The 20,909-nt window shown below is 46.4% G+C and overlaps 1 protein-coding gene across 1 annotated transcript in view; it reads left to right on the forward strand.

Moving 5' to 3' along the window:
- The window catches only part of AK9 (adenylate kinase 9), a 153,211-nt gene extending 133,321 nt beyond the window's left edge, over positions 1-19,890 (forward strand). The window contains exons 33-40 of the mRNA XM_074989121.1: positions 536-682; positions 2,208-2,428; positions 5,717-5,913; positions 6,125-6,294; positions 13,917-14,015; positions 14,095-14,197; positions 17,010-17,124; positions 19,305-19,890. Of these exons, the coding sequence (XP_074845222.1) occupies positions 536-682; positions 2,208-2,428; positions 5,717-5,913; positions 6,125-6,294; positions 13,917-14,015; positions 14,095-14,197; positions 17,010-17,124; positions 19,305-19,507 (1,255 nt within the window). The 3' untranslated portion in view covers positions 19,508-19,890. The remainder of the gene's footprint in view (positions 1-535; positions 683-2,207; positions 2,429-5,716; positions 5,914-6,124; positions 6,295-13,916; positions 14,016-14,094; positions 14,198-17,009; positions 17,125-19,304) is intronic.
- Positions 19,891-20,909: the final 1,019 nt, after the last annotated feature.

A 20,909-nucleotide genomic window follows, 5' to 3' on the forward strand; every position in this document is an offset into this window, starting at 1 on the left:
TAACTTTTTGGAACCTAATCCTGCTCCATTCAGGTCACTAATTATGCAAAGGAGCAGTGTAGATTGTTGCTAGCTATGAATAAAAAGATCTCAACATTTAAAACTCCAAATTTAAATGACTAAGAACCACCAAGTTGTGTGCTTCACCAGGCTGTGTAACCTACACTTTTCCACTTGACCTATAGACTCCATTCCCTCCAAGTTTTATTACACCCACTTCTTGTACTCAATTTTATTATAACCTCTGTGGGATGGAATCTGAGTCTTCCTGTAAATTTGTACAACCTCTTGCTAAATGAGACTTTCATTTTGATTGGGATCTCTGGACAGTAGTGTAATACTGCTGCTAATATTTATTAATAATAGCAGATCTCTCCTGCACTGATTTGAGGGTACAGGACCACACCTTTTGTATCTTTTTTGCTGTAATTAAAGACATACATACATACATACACACACACACTGTATAATGTTAATGGTGAATTAGGAAGACAGTTTTTTTTTAAACTGGATTCATGTTTTTGTTTTCACACAGAGTTGTTATTGATGGGTATCCTGTAACAAGAAAACAAATAAATGTCTTGGAAGCAATGAGAATAATTCCAGTGAAGATATTTGAGTTAGAAGTGGATGCAAAGGAGCTTTTTAGAAGAGCTCTGATAGACAAGGAAAGTGCTGACAGGTAGCAATGCTGATAAAGAGTGATGATTTTATCCTTGTAAATCTTATCATCTTTTTCAAATATTGATTCAAATACTCATACGTCCATCATCAAAATAATATCTGAGTGCTGCTGAAAGTGACTATCGAAAACTGTATCTGCTACTGAATGTTATTGCTCACATATACAAGAATTGTCAGAAGAATTGATACTTGAATGTCTCTAACATATTTCTTCTCTTTTCCTTAAGTAACACTTGTAAGTTCGTTTAAAGATCAGCAGCAATGTTTCATTTCTCCAAAGTACAGTGTGCAAATTATTTATCTAAGACTTTCAGTAAAAACTTCCTACTCCCTTCTTTGCTTTTCTGATGAGGTAAACATTCAAACTCAAAAGTTGATAGTTTGGGTTTTTTATTAAAATAAATAGTTTATAACAGAAGGGATCACCAAAAAAAACCGATGCAAAACTGTACTAGATCAATAAAATAAGTAGAATAAAAACTTTGTCCTTATTAGGTTAAATGTTTTCAGGCAATCATTCCAGAATGCTTTTAGCATAGTTGTATGTTTTATTTGCTTCATCAAGGAATGCCTTCCTGCTTAATTGTTCAATTCTGTCGCAAAAAATTAACCTAGAACCATTTTTGCAAGAGTTTTTTACAACTCCCATTGTTAATTTCAAGCAAGTTATGTTATACTCTTAAATCTGCCCAATTGTGCAATCTGAATAATTACTGGAAGTGATATTACATTCAGAGCCTTATCTCATTGCTTTAAAAACATCCCTAATATATGCTTTTGGAACTGTTTAAATGAAAAACCAGGGTACTCTATGCATTTAATCTAGATATTTATACTTTTCATGATACTTGCAGCTGTGCTCTAATCCAAATTGTTTTGAGATTTTTACATAACATCCCCATCTTAGTTTATTTTTAACTGGATTAAATATATGCAACTTTCTGAATTTGGAACTTGTGTTTTCCTTAAACATAATAGAATATTTTGTCTCCTTATCTCCAAACAAGAGTCAGATGCTCACTTTACTCTTTTGGCTCTTGATACTACAAATTTCCAGTTCGGATACTGAAAGCAGCCTTGTGCCTTTCACCACATCAGTGCTCCCATTTAAAAGACTCATAAATCCTGATGACAACATTATTAGAATTAAAAGAGCAATAACTCATATCCTAAAAGTCCTCTTCAGAATATTCAGGCTATAATCAGGAAATAAACAAAGCATAATTTTCTGAATTTTGCTTGTTTCCTGGTCATTCACTTGGTTTCCCTTAGCTGTGTAATGGTAAGAATGAAAGACAATTTTTTCTGTATTAATGGCAATATGGGTCTTGGTAACAGAGCTATATTTCCTCAAAAGTGCTATATAGTCTCAATAAGTGTAATTGAAAATATTGGTAGTGAACTCTAATGTACAAATTTTGACATTCAGTCATAGGAAGGGAACAGTAAATATTTTGTCTGATTTTGAATCTTCTTATGTCAATTCAGTTTCTTAAATCATTGCTATTTTTTATTTTCTTCAGTCCTCCATATCCAATACATGACAGCTCACAGATTCTAGCTATTCAGAACTCCTGCTATAGAAAGCAAATTGGTGCTATTCGGACTTACTACGAGGAGGAACATCAGAACTGGTGTGTGATTGATGCTTTCCATAGCAAGTGGTGGGTCTGGAACAAAATATTGGAGGAAGTTCAGGTGATCGTTAAACAGATCCAGATATATCTGGAAAGAATAAGAGAAGGTAAAATAACACTTGCTGTTTGAAAATAGTGCTTGTTTTAAGAAATTGTAATTTGAGGAACCCGTTGTATCACATGGAGAATCAGTTTTAATCTGCTTCAAATTACCCATAGCAATAATGCTGAGCAAAAACATTTACACTGTATGTAAGTTACAGAGCACATTTGAGTAACTTATAAATAATAAAAATCTTGGAAAATAGTAGTTATAAAAAATCTAATATATTGACTGTATTGGAAAATGCATCATGTCAGAAATTAATAAATGTTACCCAACATGCAAAACACAACTTGCTTAAATAGATGCTGAACATTTGAGTTGGTCCTCAGATTCATCAGGATCTGTATGTTGATTCCTCTTCTTCTATGAGCTGGTAAGGATTGCGTTACTATCTGCCACTCTCGCTGTGTCTACACTGGAAACATCTGTCCACAAAAGTGTCTGTTGGAAGAGATGTTCCAACAAAATTTCTATCGACAGATTGTGTCTACACATATAAGCGGATCAATTTTTTGATCCGCTCTGTTGACAAAAGGGACACCAGAGCATCTACGTGCTTTTTTGTTGTCAGTTTCGTCAACAAAACACATTTTGTGTGTAGATGCTCCATGAGTTTTGTTGACAAAACTCTGGATTTGTTACCAAACTCTCCAGTGTAGATGTAGCCTCTGTGAAAGTATTGGAATTTGATAATAAGGTGTCTCTGCTAGTCCTGCCTCTACTTCCTGTCGTCTTCTGTGAAAGAAGACTTAAAGAACAGGAGAACTGAATGGGAGGGAGTGTATTCTGTTTGAAAGTGTAGTAAGTACACTGATTCTATTTTAGTTTTTAAAGTATGTATCTATGATCTTTACACTTCTATTACATTTGAATACATTAATAAATAAATTAGGACTGTCAATTAATCACAGCTTATTCATGTGATTAGTTGCAATTAATTTTTACTTAATCAGAGTTTTAATTATATTGTTATATGATAATAGAGGACCAATTGAAATCTGGTAAATATTTTGGATGTTTTTCTATCTTTTCAACTATATTGATTTCAGTTAGAACACAAAATACAAAGTATACCTTCTGTTTATTTTGATTAAAATATTTGCATTGCAAAAAAAACAAAAGAAATGGTATTTTTCAATTCATCTAATACAAGTATTGTAATCTCTTTATCACAAAGTTGAATGTACAAATTTAGATTTTTTGTTACATAATTGCAATAAAAACAAAACTGTACACTTTTAGAGTAGGACTGTCAAGCAATTAAAATAATCACAATTAATTGCATGATTAATCACACTGTTAAACTGTAACAAAATACTAATTACCTGTGGTTGTTTTCTACATTTTCAAATATTTTGATTTCATTACAACACAGAATACAAAGTGTATAATGCTCACTTTGTTTATTTTATTACAAATATTTGCATTGTAAAAAAACAAAAAAGGTTATATAAATTCACCTAACACAAGTATTGCTATAATTTTATCAAGAAAGCTGAATTTACAAATTTAGAATTATATACAAAAAACTGCATTCAGAAATAAAACAATGTCAAACTTTAGAGCCTAGAAAGTTCATGAATCTATGCCCTCTCCAAGGGGAAAATCACATTTAGACAAATCTGCTAGCATTGGGGAGAAAAAGAGCTGGTGCCTGCAACCCAGGAATACAGAAGCAGAGAAGAGATACTTTCTCTTCTTCCCAACAAAATTGGGGGAAAGGTGTAAATGGTAAGCTAATATAATTCACACTGATTTGCTATTAATATGAGTTCATACTTAAATCGATTTGTCGTTGTGTGTGGGCCAAACTGCTGTTCTTTGGGGACCAAATTCAGACATAAACTTAAACATTTTAGTTGCTGAGTTATCTTACATCAGGGTTGAATCTGGCCACAGCTGTGCTTGCTGGTGTGACCTGTAAGTTGGAATGTTTGTGAAGAAAAGACATGACAGCTTATTTTACACCCTCCTTTGCTTCTTCTATTACAGCCCTCCCCTGTTCTACAAGTGCCCCTTCCTTTTGAAAGGGGCATGTTAATGACCCCTATAGGAAGAAGGGCTTTTGAAAACTGGGGGAGTGGTCCTTTTGGAAGGTCCTGTCTCCACAGGCAGCACGCAATTCGAAAAGCCACACTTCAGAATCACTGCGGCCGCCATTATGCTAATGAGGCGCTGCATATTCATTGCAGCACCTCATTAGCATCTTTTGAACCTGTTCAGTAACATGCCCCTTTTGAAAGGAAGGGGCACGTGTAGACACAGCCCTCATGTTTGCACCTAAACTTCAATCATAACCCAAATAATATTTAGTTCCTCTTCAATCTATAATTTGAGCATCAGACTTTTAAAATATGCATTTTCTTAAATGACATTTTATTCCTGGAGATCTTGAATAACCCTGAGTTAACTAGACCCTTCACTTTGTAAGACTGGGTTGAATGAATGAGAGCTTTTATCACGTCCTAATTTAAACTCATTTAAACTCCATGTCAAGAATTCAAATAACAATTGAAATGTTCCTTTTCATCAACAGAATGAAACAATGTACTTCAGTGTAAAACTAGCTCAATGAAAGCTGACATAAATTATCCATGTATAGGATCCTGCAACATTAGCTATTGTATTTCTTCAGTATTTGCTAAAGATTACTAAAATAAATTAGTAAAATATTTTGTGACCTTTTTACTTTAATAATCACATTATTTATAAAGATTGCAAACTTGTGATTCTTATCATTGAATGTGAGTTTTGCCTTTCCTCAATGACTATTATTCTCAAAAACTGCAACATTTTGTGCTACATGTGCACAATGTTTAAGGGCTTGTCTGCATTACCACCGTCCTTTGAAGGAAGGATGGTAACTAGGGTGTTGGGAGTTTACTAATGAAGTGCTGCGCTGAATACGCAGCACTTCATTAAGCAAATTCCCCCCTGCAGCAACTTCGAAGTTTTAAACTTCAAAGTACCGGCTCACGTCTAGCCATGGCACACCCGCCAGTACTTTGAAGTGCCGGGGCAACTTCGAAGTCCCTTTACTCCTCAAAATTTTGCCCCGGCACTTTGAAGTACTGGTGGGTCAGCCGCAGCTAGACGCAAGCTGGTACATCAAAGTTTAGAACTTTGAAGTTGCCAAGAGGGGAAATTTACTTAATGAAGTGCTGCGTATGCACCGCAGCACTTCATTAGTAAACTCCCAACACCCTAATTACCATCCTTCCTTCGAAGGAGGGTGGCAGTGTAGACAAGTATAACAGATATAATATAATATATATTCTGTTATTGACAGGAAAAGCAGCCAGTATTGCTGGTTTATGCATCACACCCCAAGAGCTACAGTCAAGGCTGGGAGAGTTTGGACAATACTGTCCTGTCAGCCTCGCAGAAAAGCAAGAACTGATTGACTGCTCTGCAACCTCATCATTGCAGTTTGCAGCAGAGTTTCGAGGACACTATTACAAAATGGCTTCAGTGGAGGAATTGAATGTAAGAGCCTAGTGGCTTCAGAAATGTGGCCTTAGGGGTAAGGGTGGCTTTACTAGGAACAGGTGCTCTAATAGCCCTGTGAAAGGGAGGGAAGTAACAAGAAAGAGCCACAGAGCTAAGATGCAATAACCCATGTCTTGTGTAGCTAGTATTATGTTTATATAGTGCTGTATTTCTTTTATATATAAAAGTTTGTTTTCTCTTACTGCAGAAATTCTTGAATGCACCAGAGTTGTATGTGCCACCATTAGCACCTCATCCTCTTCCCCCACCAGATATGCTACCGAAGAAACTGACAATGGCAGAAGTAAAGGCCCTATTCCCTAAAAAGGCTGAAATGCAAGGATACTGTCCAGTCACTTACCTAGATGGAAAACAAAGGTAAATGCTACATTTTCAAGAATATTTATTTTTAAAACAAACAAGTGTCATAAAGTATTTCTATTCTGCTCTCAACAGGAAAAAAAATTGCAGCTCCTTGCAGAAACTTTGGTAACAAACTTTTGAAACCTGTTTGGCTTCAAGCTTTCTTATGAACCTTAAACATTGACAAGATTTCATAAAACGAAGTGGGCTAAACCAGCATAGATTTATGTTCGTCCCAAAAAGCCAAAGCTCCTGCTCTTAGTTTTAGCATCTGTCTGATGGGATTCAGCAGTCTTCTGCTCTTCAAACCTGATATTTTCACAGGCCACGAGCTGGCAGTTGGGGATGTGCAGATGCTAGTCTGCATTGTGGGGGATGCGGTGTGCCCCCTCATGCTGTGGCTGATGAAGCCATATGCTGGACCCCAGCAGGGAACTATTCAGCAAGTGCCTACACCTTGCCAGGATGCAGGCCAAGTGCATCCTTGGCCACCTCAGGGCATGGTTTAGGTGCCTGCTCACCCACCTCAACAGGGGGGACTGCAACATCCACCAGGTTGTGGGGGCTTGCTGTGTCCTGCACAGCATCAGGGAGGGGTAGAAAAAGGTGAAGGTGAAGGTTGTCCTTCCCACGTGGGGCTGCCGCTGGCTGCAAGGATGTCTACGAGCAGCCAAGCACAGCTGCCATCTGCCAGACCCATTGGAATAGGGTGTGGATGTGGGAGGCCCTGAGAGAGAGCTTCTTTCAAGGACACCAATAACCCTTCCTGCCGCCCCCCATCCCCACCCCTGTGGGGGCCTCAGGCCCACAGCCCCACCCCATCTCCACCATGACTCCTACATTCATCCACTCACCCCTCCCTGACCCCTGCACAATAAAGATGGACACTCATGATGAACAATTAACTGGCTTTTATTGAACAAAAAAACAGACATGTACAAAAGAAAACCTGTGCAATTCTAAACTACAAAAAACTGACATGCAGCATTAATCCTAATGATCTGTGAACTATTTAAAGTTGGGGGGGAGTCTTGGAATAGGGGGTTGGGGGCCTCAGAACATGGGGGAGTGGGGACTGTGAACCTGATGGGGACCAGGACCCAAGCAGCATCAGCCTCCGGATCCCCTCCCACTGCGGGTTTGAGGCCCGTCAGGGCTGGGCTGGGGCCGGGACCAGGGGGACATATGGACAAGGAGGGGCTGCAGTGTGGTCTGGATGGGCAAGGGGAGCAGGGGAGGCATGTGGGACCTGGGAGAGCATGGAGGGCTGGGGGAGGGGCCATCGCCATCGCCATCGCCATCGCCTATGGGATTAGGCAGGCGACCAGGGCGCTGTGCGGGAGGGCAAGTGGGTGTAGGGTGGGGGCAGCTGCAGCCAGCTGGGCCAGCATGTCAAGCCAGACACTGGTGACAGTGCCACAGTGGGACATTAACTAGTCCCACACCTGCGACCTCCACTCCACATCCACCCTGAGGTGGTGTTCTATCATGCCATCGATATCACACAGCACTGTGAGGTATTGGCCCATTAACTCTTCGTGAATCTGCCAACTCTTCTGGCTGTGGGGGCAGCCTGGTGGTGTCATGGGGGTGACCTGGCCTTTGGTCAGTGCAGAGGCAGCTGTACGTAACACAAGGTGGAAAACCAGCGAGTCATGTACGCAGTTCAGCCCCTAAGGCCATGCCCCCCACTGTGAGCAATGACCAAACCCCACTGGGCCAACGGACGAGGATGTCCTGGGAGCAAAGCCATGTGTGGCCTGCACAGCAGGCCTGGCCGCACGGGATTGTGGTGCCTCTGGGACCGTGCTGAGTGCTGCACTGCCCCTCCCACCCCAGTTCACAGGCTAGTGGCCAAGGATGGGTGTCCAGCCACAGAGGGGTCTCCTCGAGCACCCGCGCCCTCGCTGGAACCCACTCACACACCTGTGGCTCATAGTGCTGCCCGGAGGAGTGGGTGCTGCCTCATGCCTGCAAGCATTGCTGGGTGCTTCACTCCTCCGAGCATCTGGGTCAGGCTGGTGCCCTTGTGGCTAGCCTGCTTCCAGCCATGGCAGGTGCTGGGAGGACCCCCCACCACAGCCTGCATCCCAGACCTGGATGTAGCCCTGCCTCAGTTCTCTTACTTTGGCCCTGATCTGCTTGAGGGTATGGCAGGGCGTGGCCTCGTTTGTCCAGGGCCTTGACCATGCAGCCATAGATCTTGGTGTTTCAGCACCTGGGGGTCCTGGAGAGTCTTCTCCTTAGCCCAAAGATACAGGAGGGCCTGGACCTGTGGGCAGACCAGGAAGGTCCAGCTGTACTGAGCACAAGAAGGAGACACAAGCCGCGTCTACACGTGCCAGCTATTTCGAAGTAGCTGCGCCAACTTCAAAATAGCACCCGCCACGTCTACACGTGGCGGGCACTATTTCGAAGTTGAAATCGACTTAAGGCGGTGAGAGGTCGAAGTCGCTATCCCCATCAGGAGATGGGAATAGCGCCCTACTTCGACGCTGAACGTCGAAGTAGGGCACGTGTAGCCAATCCACGTCCCGCAACGTCAAAAGAGCGGGGTCCGCCATGGCGGCCATCAGCTGAGGGGTTGAGAGACGCTCTCTCCAGCCCCTCAGCTCTATGGTCACCGCGTGCAGTGGCCCCTTAAAGCTCCTCGCCCCCTGCCTTCCTGTGCAGGAAGCTGAGAGAGCGTGCAGGCGGCAGCATTGCCACGTGGCCAGCCTGCACGCATCTGTACAGCCCCAGGCCACCCACCCACTGCGATGGCCGCCCGCCAACCCCCCCAAGCACCCCCAGGGCACCCCCCCCAAGGGGAGCCAGGGCTCCCAGCCTGGCAGCCAGCCTGGAAAAAGGCAGTGGGGCCCCTTCTGGACGGAGGCCAAGATCCGGGACCTGCTGGGGCTCTGGAGTGAGGAGGAGGTGCTCCAGGTAATGGGGAGCAAGAGGCGGAAAGCGGATGCGTTCGCTCGGCTGGCCGAGAGCCTGGCTGCCCAGGGTCACCCTGCCCACACTCCTGACCATGTCAGGAGTAAGGTTAAGGAGCTGCGGCAGGGTTACGCCCGGGCCTGGGATGCGGCCAGCCGATCTGGGGCCGCCCCCGCCACTTGCCCCTTTTACAGGGAGCTCAGGTCCATCCTGGGCCCCCGGTACACCTCCTCCCCACTGGCCACTCTTGACACCTCGGCTGATGAGCCCCAGCAGGCCCCGGAGGCAGAGACCGCCCCGGAGGCAAACTGCACACCCCAGGGGCCCCCCCAGGAGCCCACCCTGGGACACCAGAGGAGGAGGAGGGGGGATCCTCCTCCAGCGACAGGGGTCTCTAAATACTCCTGCCGTCCTGGAGCTCCAGCAGGGCGTCCGCCCAGAGGGTGTCCCCCGACCATGGGAGCGGACCATCAGGTATGTACCCCCTCGGTGCACACCCCCGGGGTTGAGGGGCGGGTACAAGAGACATGACCAGGGCCGTCCACATGCCCAGATGATCATGGCCCCAAGGACAGCAGTGGCATGTCCCTCAGAAGAGTGCATCAGCCCCTGCCCCCCCCAGCAGGACAGTGCCATGCCCCATCCCTGGGGGGGAGGGGGTGGGACACCCATCAGCAGCAGCAGCATCTCCTGGGGACGGGGATGGGGAACCAGCGGCAGAGGGGTGGGGGGACAAGGGCCACGGCTCGGGGGCCACACACTAACGGCTGTCTCCACTCTTCTTCCCCGTGTTCTGCAGCTGCACCATCGGAGGGCCCGGAGAGCGCCAGCGAGGTGTCAGTGATCCCGGACAGCCCACCAGGGCCATCGCTGCAGGCCAGCCCCTCGGCGGAGCACTGACGAGCCCCAGGGTGGGGCCGACAGCGCAGCCACCACCACCACAGGACGGCGATGGACCCCAGCTGCTCGCAACCCTCAGGAGGCATGGGGGGCCTTTATGCGCACTTTTGAGCGCATAGCAGACTATCTGGCCCCCCATGCCACGCTGGCCGCCACTCTGCCCGCTCCACCCCACCACCGTCCGCCACCGCGGGGCCTTCCGCCGAGGGGGACCTGGGGCCTGCTGACACCCGCCGGCCGTATCTGCCGGTTCGCCCAGCCCCCAGCCAGCCTCGGCCAGGACTGAGGCCAAGGCGAGGGTCGCGCCCGCCAACCCCAAGCACTGAACAGTAGGGGGTGCGGGGCCCCCCCCTTTGTACATATCCCCATTATTGTGTATATAGTTTGTATTAGACCCCTGTTCTTTTATGATACCTGCCCCCCCATGTAAATAGTTCTCCCCTTCCTTGTGTTCCACTGTTTATCATATATATATATTTGTAGTAATAAGAAGAGAATTCACCGTTTTGTGGTTTCAAGAACAACAGATCTATTTTTATTTGCAAGAAAAGTGGGAGGGGTGCTTTTGGGTGCTCTGTGGTGTGGGCGTAGGGGCAGGGAGTGTTGTGGAGGATGGGGGGGTGCAGTGGGGGGCCTGCCAGCGTTCACCCCGCGGCCTGGTCAAAATGGGCCCGCAGGGCCTCCCGGACCCGGGTCCCCTCAGGGTCCACCTGGCGACTGGGGGCAGCGGGTGGCTGCACATCAGCCCTGCCAGCCTCCACAGCCCAGCCCTGAAAGAAGGCCTCCCCCTTGCTCTCCACCAGGTTGTGGAGTGCGCTGCATGCGCCCACAATCTGGGGGATGTTGGTGGGGCCCGCATCAAGGCGGGTGAGGAGACACCTCCAGCGCCCTTTGAGGCGGCCAAAAGTGCGCTCAACCACCTGGCGTGCATGGTTCAGGCGCGTGTTGAAGTGCTCCTGGCTGGCTGAGAGAGGGCCCGTGTAAGGGTGCATGAGCCAGGGCCGGAGGGGGTATGCCGCGTCTGCGATGATGCAGAGGGGCATGGTGGTGTCCCCCACAGGGATCTCCCACTGGGGGATGTAGGTCCCCGCCTCCAGTTGGCGGCACAGGCCCGAATTCCGGAATACCCGGGCGTCATGGGTGCTGTCAGGCCAGCCAACATAAATGTCCAGGAAGTGGCCCCGGCTATCCACCAAGGCCTGGAGGACCACCGAATGGTAGCCCTTCCTGTTCAGGAAGCATCCTCCGCTGTGCTCCAGAGCTCGGATGGGGATATGGGTCCCATCCAGAGCCCCGAAGCAATCTGGGAAGTCCAGGGTGGCAAACCCCACGATGGTGGCATCTGGGTCCCCAACCTGCATGAGCCCGTGGAGGAGCAGGGCATTGATGGCGCGGACAACCTGCAGGGGAAGGACATGGAGGAGCACCAATGAGGGGTGTGCAGGGTGTGTCTGGCCCTTCCCCCTCAGGGCTCCCCTCCACCCCCAGGGCTGCCTCCCCCTCCCCGTGGGTCCTCTTACCTCCATGAGGACAGCCCCGACGGTGGCCTTGCCGACGCCAAATTGCTGCCCCACGGATCAGTAGCTGTCTGGAGTGGCCAGCTTCCAGACAGTGATGCTGACCCGTTTCTCCACGCTGAGGGCACGCCGCATGGCGGTGTCCTGGTGCCTCAATGCAGGGGTGAGCCACTGGCAGAGCTCCAGGAATGTCTGCCGGCTCATACGAAAGTTCTGGAGCCAGTGGTCGTCGTCCCACTTGCCGAGCACCAGCCGCTCCCACCAGTCGGTGCTCGTGGGGTAGCTCCACAGCCGGCGGCGTGTGCAGCGGGGGGGTGGGGGTGCAGAGGACAGCAGAGTCTGGGGTTGCTTCCTCCTCCCCTGGGGGCAGCTCCTCTTCCACGAATAAAAGGTGATCAGCTGCCTCCTGCATGGCATTGAGCAGGGCAAGCACTGCTTCTGCAGGGGCGGCTGGGTGGACCTCTGGCTGCTGCTGCTGCTGCTGCTGCTGGGGGTCCATAACTGCTTCGCCGAGGTGTGCGTGCCTATGGGTCTGCAGACCGCGTGCTGTGCAGGCTGTGTATATCTGGGAGGGGCCCTTTAAGGGAGCAGCTAGCTGTTGCCCCGGAAGTGCTAGTCCGCCCTGTGACCCTATCTGCAGCTGTTCCTGGCATCCTTATTTCGATGTGTGCCGCTTGGGCATGTAGACGCTTCCCCGCAGCGCCTACTTCGATGTGGTGCTGCCCAACGTCGACGTTGAACGTCGACGGCACCAGCCCTGGAGGACGTGTAGACACTATTAATTGAAATAAGCTATTTCGATGTAGCATTCACGTGTAGACGTAGCTACAGTGAGTCATTCATGCAGTCGAGCCTTGGGGAGGTTCCTGGGAGCCCTGAGGTTGCTCCTGTGAGGGCCCGGGGGGTCTGGGGATCCTGGTTGCTCAGACATCAGGCTATGCTCTCACCAAGGGTGCAGCTGTGAGGCTGCAGGGGACTACAGCTGGTAGCTCTGCTGCTCCTGTGCTCTCAGCTTCCTGCCATGGGGTTCCACAGGCTTCCTGCAACTTTAAGGCCAGAGGTAGGAAGAATAGAGTGCCGATTGCTGTGGACAGGGTGTCCACCGGGCACCTGCGCGGCATCCTGAATGCCTTTTCTGTTGACAGAAGGCACCCCAGAAAGTTCAGACTTGCATTTTGTCGATAGATCTCTGCCAACAGCAGCGTTCTGCCTCATGAGCCGTGTCTACACGTGCACGCTACTTCGAAGTAGTGGCACTAACTTCGACGTTAAGCGGCGAGACGTCGAAGTCGCTAACCCCATGAGGGGATAGGAATAGTGCCCTACTTCGACGTTCAACGTCGAAGTAGGGACCGTGTAGTCATTGCGCGTCCCGCAACTTCGAAATAGCGGGGTCCGCCATGGCGACCATCAGCTGAGGGGTTGAGAGATGCTCTCTCTCGAGCCCCTGCGGGGCTCTATGGTCACCGTGGGCAGCAGCCCTTAGCCCAGGGTTTCTGGCTGCTGCTGCGGCAGCTGGGGATCCATGCTGCAGGCACAGGGTCTGCAACCAGTTGTCAGCTCTGTGTATTTTGTGTTGTTTAGTGCAACTGTGTCTGGGAGGGGCCCTTTAAGGGAGCGGCTTGCTGTTGAGTCCGCCCTGTGACCCTGTCTGCAGCTGTGCCTGGCACCCTTATTTCGATGTGTGCTACTTTGGCATGTAGACGTTCCCTCGCAGCGCCTATTTCGATGTGGTGCCGCGCAACGTCGAAGTTGAACATCGACGTTGCCAGCCCTGGAGGACGTGTAGACGTTATTCATCGAAATAGCCTATTTCGATGTTGCTACATCGAAATAAATAAGCTATTTCGATGTAGGCTTCACGTGTAGACGTAGCCATGGTGAGCAGGGTACGGCTGTCGACAAAAGCACCTCGTTCTGTCAACATACTTCTCACAGAATGTGCTTTGCAATCTGGACGCTCCATGGGGTTTTTGTCAACAAAGTGGCCATTTCGTTGACAAAATGCTCCAGTCTAGACATAGCTAGAAAGATGCTGCTTACCGGCAAGTGCAGAGTATGGCCCATGTTCCTTATTGAGGCAGTGTACCTGACTCCAATATTGCACTATGAGTAGCTCTGTCAGTCATGTGGTGGGAGCATGAACTGTCATCCACAGTTGTTTTTGAAATTAGTAGAGCTATTGGAGCAGAACAGTCCCAGTATTCAGTGTGATTAATAGCACAAGTGATGTTTTATATTCCTTTTAACTATGTTTCATATTCCTTGTAATCATATTTCCTTGTTTTGTCTTTTGAGATATGAAGCCTTAGTACCTGGCACTATTGAGTATGCTTCAGAATATCGGGATAAGCTATATATTTTTGAAAATGAAGAAAAACTCCAGAAGTTTATGAGGTGAATTTGATAACTTTTATTTTAATGTAATCATTTCATATTTTCTGTGTCTTGAAAGCTCTTAACTTCTGTGTCTTAGGTTTCCAGAACAATACTGGAATCAGAAGCTTCCATATAAACTCCCTCCAATAAAGGAACCAGTTCTGCTTAGCGCTCTTCCCCTTACTGGATACCTTGAACAGGTTTGTTTTTGCTTTTTTAATGTAAATTAAATTTAAGCTAAAATATAGGCTCATACTATGTCTTCTGATTTTTGTTTTTTATTTTAAAATGTAATGTCAATCTTGCTTTTATTAATTGAAATTCATTAAAGATCAAGATACTATAGGTTCTTACAGTCTTAGCAGAGTCTGCAGCTTCATGAAGAACAAGCAGCCTTGTGGTACCTTAGAGACTGGTGGCAGTGCTACCTTCAGAGCAGTTGGAGAATAGCAGCTGCTGGGTGGGAGCCCAGCTCTGAAGACAGCACCCCACCAGTAGCAGCGCGGAAGTAAGGGTGGCAGTATCATATAATCGGAGGTAGCCGTGTTAGTCTGTATCTTCAAAAACAACAAGAAGTCCTGTGGCACCTTGTAGGTTAACAGATATTATAGAATGCCACTCTTCTGCACTGCTTCTGGCAGGGCACTGCCTTCCAAACTGGCTGCCCAGAAAACATTTGCCACTCTTTAGCCATGTAACCCTGAAGACAGTACAGAAGTAAGGATGGCAATACCACAACCTCCCTACAATAACCTTGTGACACCCCTCCACCCTGCCCCTGCAACTCCCTTTTGGGTCAGGATGCCCAGTTTGAGAAATACTGGTCTGTGCTGTGAAATCTGTACACTCATCCCTCATTTAACAAGTACTTTACTAATGAGTACTCGCTAAAACAAGGAACATATATACCTACCTTTATTCACCATATGAGTGAACTTCCCCCGCTTATATAAACGGAGTCCCTGTCGGGGTGCAAGGAGACCCATAGCCCCATGGCTGGAGCCTTCTCCCTCCCTTCTCTCAGACATGCACCTGTTTGACAGTCCCGCTGGGAGAAGAGAGGGAGAAAGCTCTTAGCCTGGTTCCCTCCCCTGCAATGGCAGGAATGTGAAACTGACCAGCCATGAGCTGATCAGTTTCCGGCCTTGCAAGCCATGGGGAGACTGGAACCAGCCTGCCCCTGGTTCCCAGCTCCTGTCACACTGGGAGCCAGGAAACTGACCAGTCCTGGTGGTTCCTCGCTCCCCTCCCCTTGAAGGAAAATTCAAGTTATACAGGGGTTGCAGGAACAACCCTGGGTAACTCGAGGGTTTACTGTATTAAACCCCCCTCCCCACCTGCCCCACAGACCTCACCCTCAGCCAGGTTTTAACGCCCCCCCAAGGTCCCAAACTGCCTGCAGCCTTAGACCCCCCCCAACAGCCACAAACCACCCCCAGCCTTAGAGCCCTCCAGCAGCCCCAAACTGCCCCCAGCATTAGACTTTCCCTGCAGCCCCAAATTGCCCCCATCCTTACAATGCTTCCCGCAGACCCAAACTTCCCCCAGTCTTGGAACCCCCTTGCATTCCTCAACAGCCCCAGCCTTAGACACTCCTCCTCCTGCAGCCTCTTCACCAGGGCTGCTAGGATGGGTGGCTTCCCCAGCCCTCCTGCTCCCAGCAATTAACTCATTGTTAAGGTTTCAGCACCTAGGCATAAGCTAATTGCTATCCCTAGAGACAGAGATAGCTGCTGGAGATGGCAGCTATCACTATTAATAGAGATCTGCCTGAGGCAGCAGTGTTAGAAAACTGCAAATGGCTTCTTTAACAGCCACAGGCAGCTGTGACCTTTAACAAATCTAATGGGACCCATGTTTGGGTCCGGAACCATAGATTGGAAATCCCTGCTCTACATACATGCACTATTATATACTACATACATGCACTAGTATATTTTACTACATGCATCCTATTTCTGGTGCCAAACTATTCAAATACATCAGAAAATTACCGAAACTCAACTGGTTTATGTCAAGTTACAAGCATTTGGAAAGAATTGGAGACTTTTACATGTATTTTAATGGGAATTTAGTGTCACTCTTTTAAGTTTTCGTTTATAAGCAGAAATTTGGGAACCAATTGTGCTCGTATAACGAGGGATGAGTGTATAGGCTAGTAAAAGCATACAAAGTACCAGATTTCACTGGAGGAGACCAGTGTTCACGGTCCATGACACAATTTTCATGGGTGTGAATCTGTAGGTGGCACGTGCAGATGAAATAAATCTGATATTTGCATTTCTGAAATATTGGTGCTGCTTTGTGCAGAGACCTGCTCTAATTTATGTCTGGCTTCAATAGTGATAGAGGACCAAAGACACAAAGGACAGGCATGGCATATAGACATGCCCCTTGGTTGTTGTTTTGTTTGTATTGCAGTTGCACTTACGGGTTTTGATCATAGTGTAGTACTGTTCTGTACAAAAACATAAAAACATAGACCTTTCCCTAGATGAGTGCCTTCTTTTCCATTCTGTGTTGGCAACAAGGAAAGCATATGACATACAAATCCCTATTTTGGCTCCATGTCATTGAAGGATTATCCTTGCTCTGGGGTGAGTCTCTTTAAAAGTTAAACTGAGTTGTTAAGTTGAGTGTGATAATAATATGTTACAGCACAGAGCAGGTACACTCTATCTGTGGGTCTGGCCATGCATATTTGCATACATATGTTTGCACATGGTGTTGCTAAGAATATGGCAACTTGCCATGGGGAAATGTTATTAAATAAACACTAAGCAGGCATTTTCTTTCTCTATAACATATGCATGTAAAAGTTAACTATTTAGGGTCTGACTCTTCTTCTGCTGAAGCCAGAAACAAAACACCTATTTATTTATGTGTTCCACCATATCAAAACTTATACAGACAGGCTTCAGTGACAGCAATATCAGGTCTTTATTGTATTTTTCATACACTATATTCAAATCCTTGCTACAGAGCCCTTTAAAATATGTTTCTTTCTCTTAGGGGATAGCAACTGCTCTAATAAAAGCTATGAATGAAGTGGGCTGCTTAAAGCCAAAGTTTCCATTCCTAAGTGTAAAAAGAACTGCTCTACTGTTTGTGGCTTATCATTTAAAAGGTATGGTAAAACACGTGACATAGTAATAGCATTAACTGAATAAATACAATTAATTCTTCATATAATATTGTTAGGGAAAAATGCAATCACTAACTCATCTGATTTCCCCACTCTAGAAGTCTGATCCTTTAAAAATAAATACTGTACATAGCATAGTACATATTAACAAGTTTTTGACAAGAAGTGTTACTACCTGCCGAAAGTATTGTGAGACTCTAATGGTATTTCTCACTGCACAAAATAAACACCTCCCCAAACATAGTTATCTAGTTTTAAAACTGTGTATTCAGGAGTCTAACATCTCCCTGGTTTGTGACTTAGCTGTGCCTTCTGTGCAGATGTTCTGTGCAGTTCAGTGCTATTGCTAGAGGACTCTGGGGCAAGACAACTCACTTTTCTTCCACCCACCATAAATCTTGCCTCTGACAGAGCAATATGGTCAGCTGTTGCTTACATGCTTATCTGAAAGTTCACAGCAAAGTACCTCAGATATGCACCTGAAAACCTAAGCAGTCCTCTTCCAAATATATACCTAGGTAAGCAAATTCAAGTTCTAGCACCACAAGGGGCATTGTTGAGGCCACAAGAGGCACCATCAATCTTTTTGGCTCTGCAACAAGATACCGTTGCAGTGTCATCTACTTCAGAGATGTTTGCAGTGGCAAGAAACTTTGCCTTTCTGTGTTGGGATTCCTATCCTTACAAGAGTCTGGTTCCCCAGCAATGCTGCCAGTGATTCCACCACCAGAACCACAGTTGCCCACTTCACATACAGGCAGTCTTTCAGTGCCATTCAAGGAGAAGCCTGCTATAATGGTGTCACTCTGCCCATCACGGGACTCCCAGCACTAGCCCCCAAAACCAACAGGATAGGCTCTGCCCTGGTCAAAGGAAAGGGAATTCGAATCAGACTCGGGGTGATGGCATACATATCCCAACCCTGATGCAGGACCTCTCTTCCTATTTATGAGGTCTCCTGACAGAAGTCTGCCACTCCAGGAGCCTTCTGCTAACATCCTGGTTGTTCTCATTCCACAAGGAAGAAGAGATGTGTCAGCAGAGAGGGTTTTCCTGGCATTTGGCCCCAGGTAGACAGGCTAAATGTCAGGAAAGACTGTTGCGACAGAACTGTTGGCAGGAGATGTGCAAATGCCTTGCCCAATTTGTATATCTTTTGCTGACAGAGCTCTTCAATCTAGACATAGTCCATGACTGAGTACCCAAATGTGGCCTCACTCTCCGGATCATCACCTTGTCGTGGTGAGTGGGCTTGTGAGTTCCAATGAACCTGAGAGCAATGCCATGGAGAGTCTTATACTCAAAGCAGGGTTACCCATGGTGGCAAGGTCAAGGGAGAGGCTCCAAATAAAGAACGATCCTAAAAGTCCACAACAGCATAAAAGGAGAAGGATAGCAAAGGTAATGCTACAACAGCTGTGAAGGCGGATGAAGGCTGCACAGAACAGGAGACTCCCAGTCATTGTGGATCCCATGCCATTGGACCTGAACCTTCCATCCGTCAAGAACCGTGTGGGGGCTGCAGTGCAACAGTACTAAAAGTCACACACAGGCGTCTGCCTCTGCAGTCCCTGAGAGGTCCCACTGCAGCGCAGACAAGGAGAGACAGAGAAAAAGAAAAGAGTGTCAAAATCTGCCCAATGCCCCTCCAACAGCTATTGACACCTGCCCCTTCTGTGATATGTGGCTCCAGAATTGGGCTGATCAGCCGTCAGTGGGGTCACAAATAGGAGGGAGACACGAACATGTTCTGCTTATTATTGAGTGACCACCAAGACCAAAATGTGGGGTGGAAGAAGTGGTGTTGGTATTGTTGTTGGTGTAAGGCTTTTGCCCTGAAATTTGTTTGGATTTAGTGATTCAAGATGTATTTTAAAATACTTTTTTCATTAAAGGGCAAAAAGCTGACTACACATAGCTATTCAAATTCAGGTTATAAATGATCTTCTGAAAATCACACCCTGGACTTTTTTTCCTTCTTAAATCTGGGCATGTTGCTTCCAGATGTAGCCTGTGGTAGTGTTATTAGTAGCTGAGATGGAAAGTTGTGGATTTAATTTTTCCGATTTTATTTTAATATGACTCCATATCTCATTATAATTGCAATATGAATTTAAAATAAATATAACATGGTATATTTTTAATATATTTAACTTTTGCAGCTTATAACCCAAGGAGCTCAGAATATGTCCGCAAGAAGTACAAGAGGAAACTGGAGCAGTTCATAGATCGCTGTGACCTTATCCCCTACCTGGGTATCAAAATGACCCATAAATACAAAGAACCTCAAAATAGACCTATTGACTTTGATTACAAATTACAGATGTTTTTTTCTCTTAAAGATGTGGATCCAACCTTTGGTTAATTTGGAATGTGCAACAATGGAGTAATTGAGTATTTTCATTGCACTACTGAAATCTGATTAATTTAGTGAATATACTTACTTGCGTACTTCAACTGTTCACAAAGGCTTATCCATAAAAGTAGTTCTGGTTAACAAAGAAAATGATACTTTTATGAATAGATAAAAGACTCTGATAGATAGAATTTAGTTACAATTGAATGGCATATATCTAACATAGTTTATTGTAAAAACAATTAGTTTAATATATCAGCATTATAAAATATATTTTAGAAACGTTTATAATTTTGAAAAGTAGAGAATATTTTGATCAAAACTGAAAGAAAATGATTAACTATTTTGAAAAATTTCATTGGATTTTACAGTTTTGTTTTTCTGGTCCCTCAGTAAGTCAGCATTATTAGTACAATAAATGTACTCTTATTACACACAATGAAACAATTTTAAATTTACTTTCATAATGTTGTACAGAAAGAGACTGTTGTACAGTCTCCCACAACATTCTTGGCCATGAGTTGAGGAAGTCGGGATTAGATCCATGGACTATAAGATGGATAGAACGCTGGCTTGATGGTTGGGCCCAATGGGTAGTGGTCAATGGCTCAATATATCTGGATGGTGGTTGGTTTCAAGTGGAGTGCCCCAAGGCTCAGTTCTAGGGCCAGTGTTGTTCAACATCTTTATTAATGACCCGGATGAGAGACTGGATTGCACCCTCAGCAAGTTTGCAGACAACAGTAAGCTAGGGGGGAGAGGCAGATACATTGGAGGGTAAAGATGGGATCCAGAGTGACCTGGATAAATTGGAGGTTTGGGCCAAAAGAAATCTGATGTGGTTCAACAAGGAGAAGTGTAGAGTCCTGCACTTGGGATGGAAGAATCCCAAGCATTGTTATAGGCTGGGACCAACTGGCTAAGCAGCAGTACAGTGGAAAGGGACATAGGCGTTATGGTGGATGAAAGGCTGGATATGAGTAAACTGCGTGCCCATGTACCAAGAAGGCTAACGGCATATTAGGGTGCATTAGGAGGAGCACTGTAAGCAGATCTAGAGAAGTAGTTATTCCCCTCTATTCGGCACTGGTGAGGCTCATCTGGAATATTGTGTCTGGTTTTGGGCCCCCCAGTATAAAAAGGATGTGGATGTGCTGGAGCAGGTTCAGCAGAGGGCAACAAAAATGATTAAGGGGCAGGAGCACATGACCAATGGGGAGAGGCTGGGGATTTGGGCTTGTTTAGTTTACAGAAGAGAAGACTGAGGGGTGATTTAATAGCAGCCTTCAACTTCCTGAAGGGGAGCTCTAAAGAGGAGGGTGAGAAACTGTTCTCAGTGGTGTCAGATGGCAGAACAAGGAGTAATGGTCTCAAGTTGAAGAGGGAGAGGTGTAGGTTAGATATTAGGAAA

Source organism: Carettochelys insculpta, chromosome 3 (genome assembly GCF_033958435.1).
Source record: "Carettochelys insculpta isolate YL-2023 chromosome 3, ASM3395843v1, whole genome shotgun sequence".
Classification (NCBI taxonomy): Eukaryota; Metazoa; Chordata; order Testudines; family Carettochelyidae; genus Carettochelys; species Carettochelys insculpta.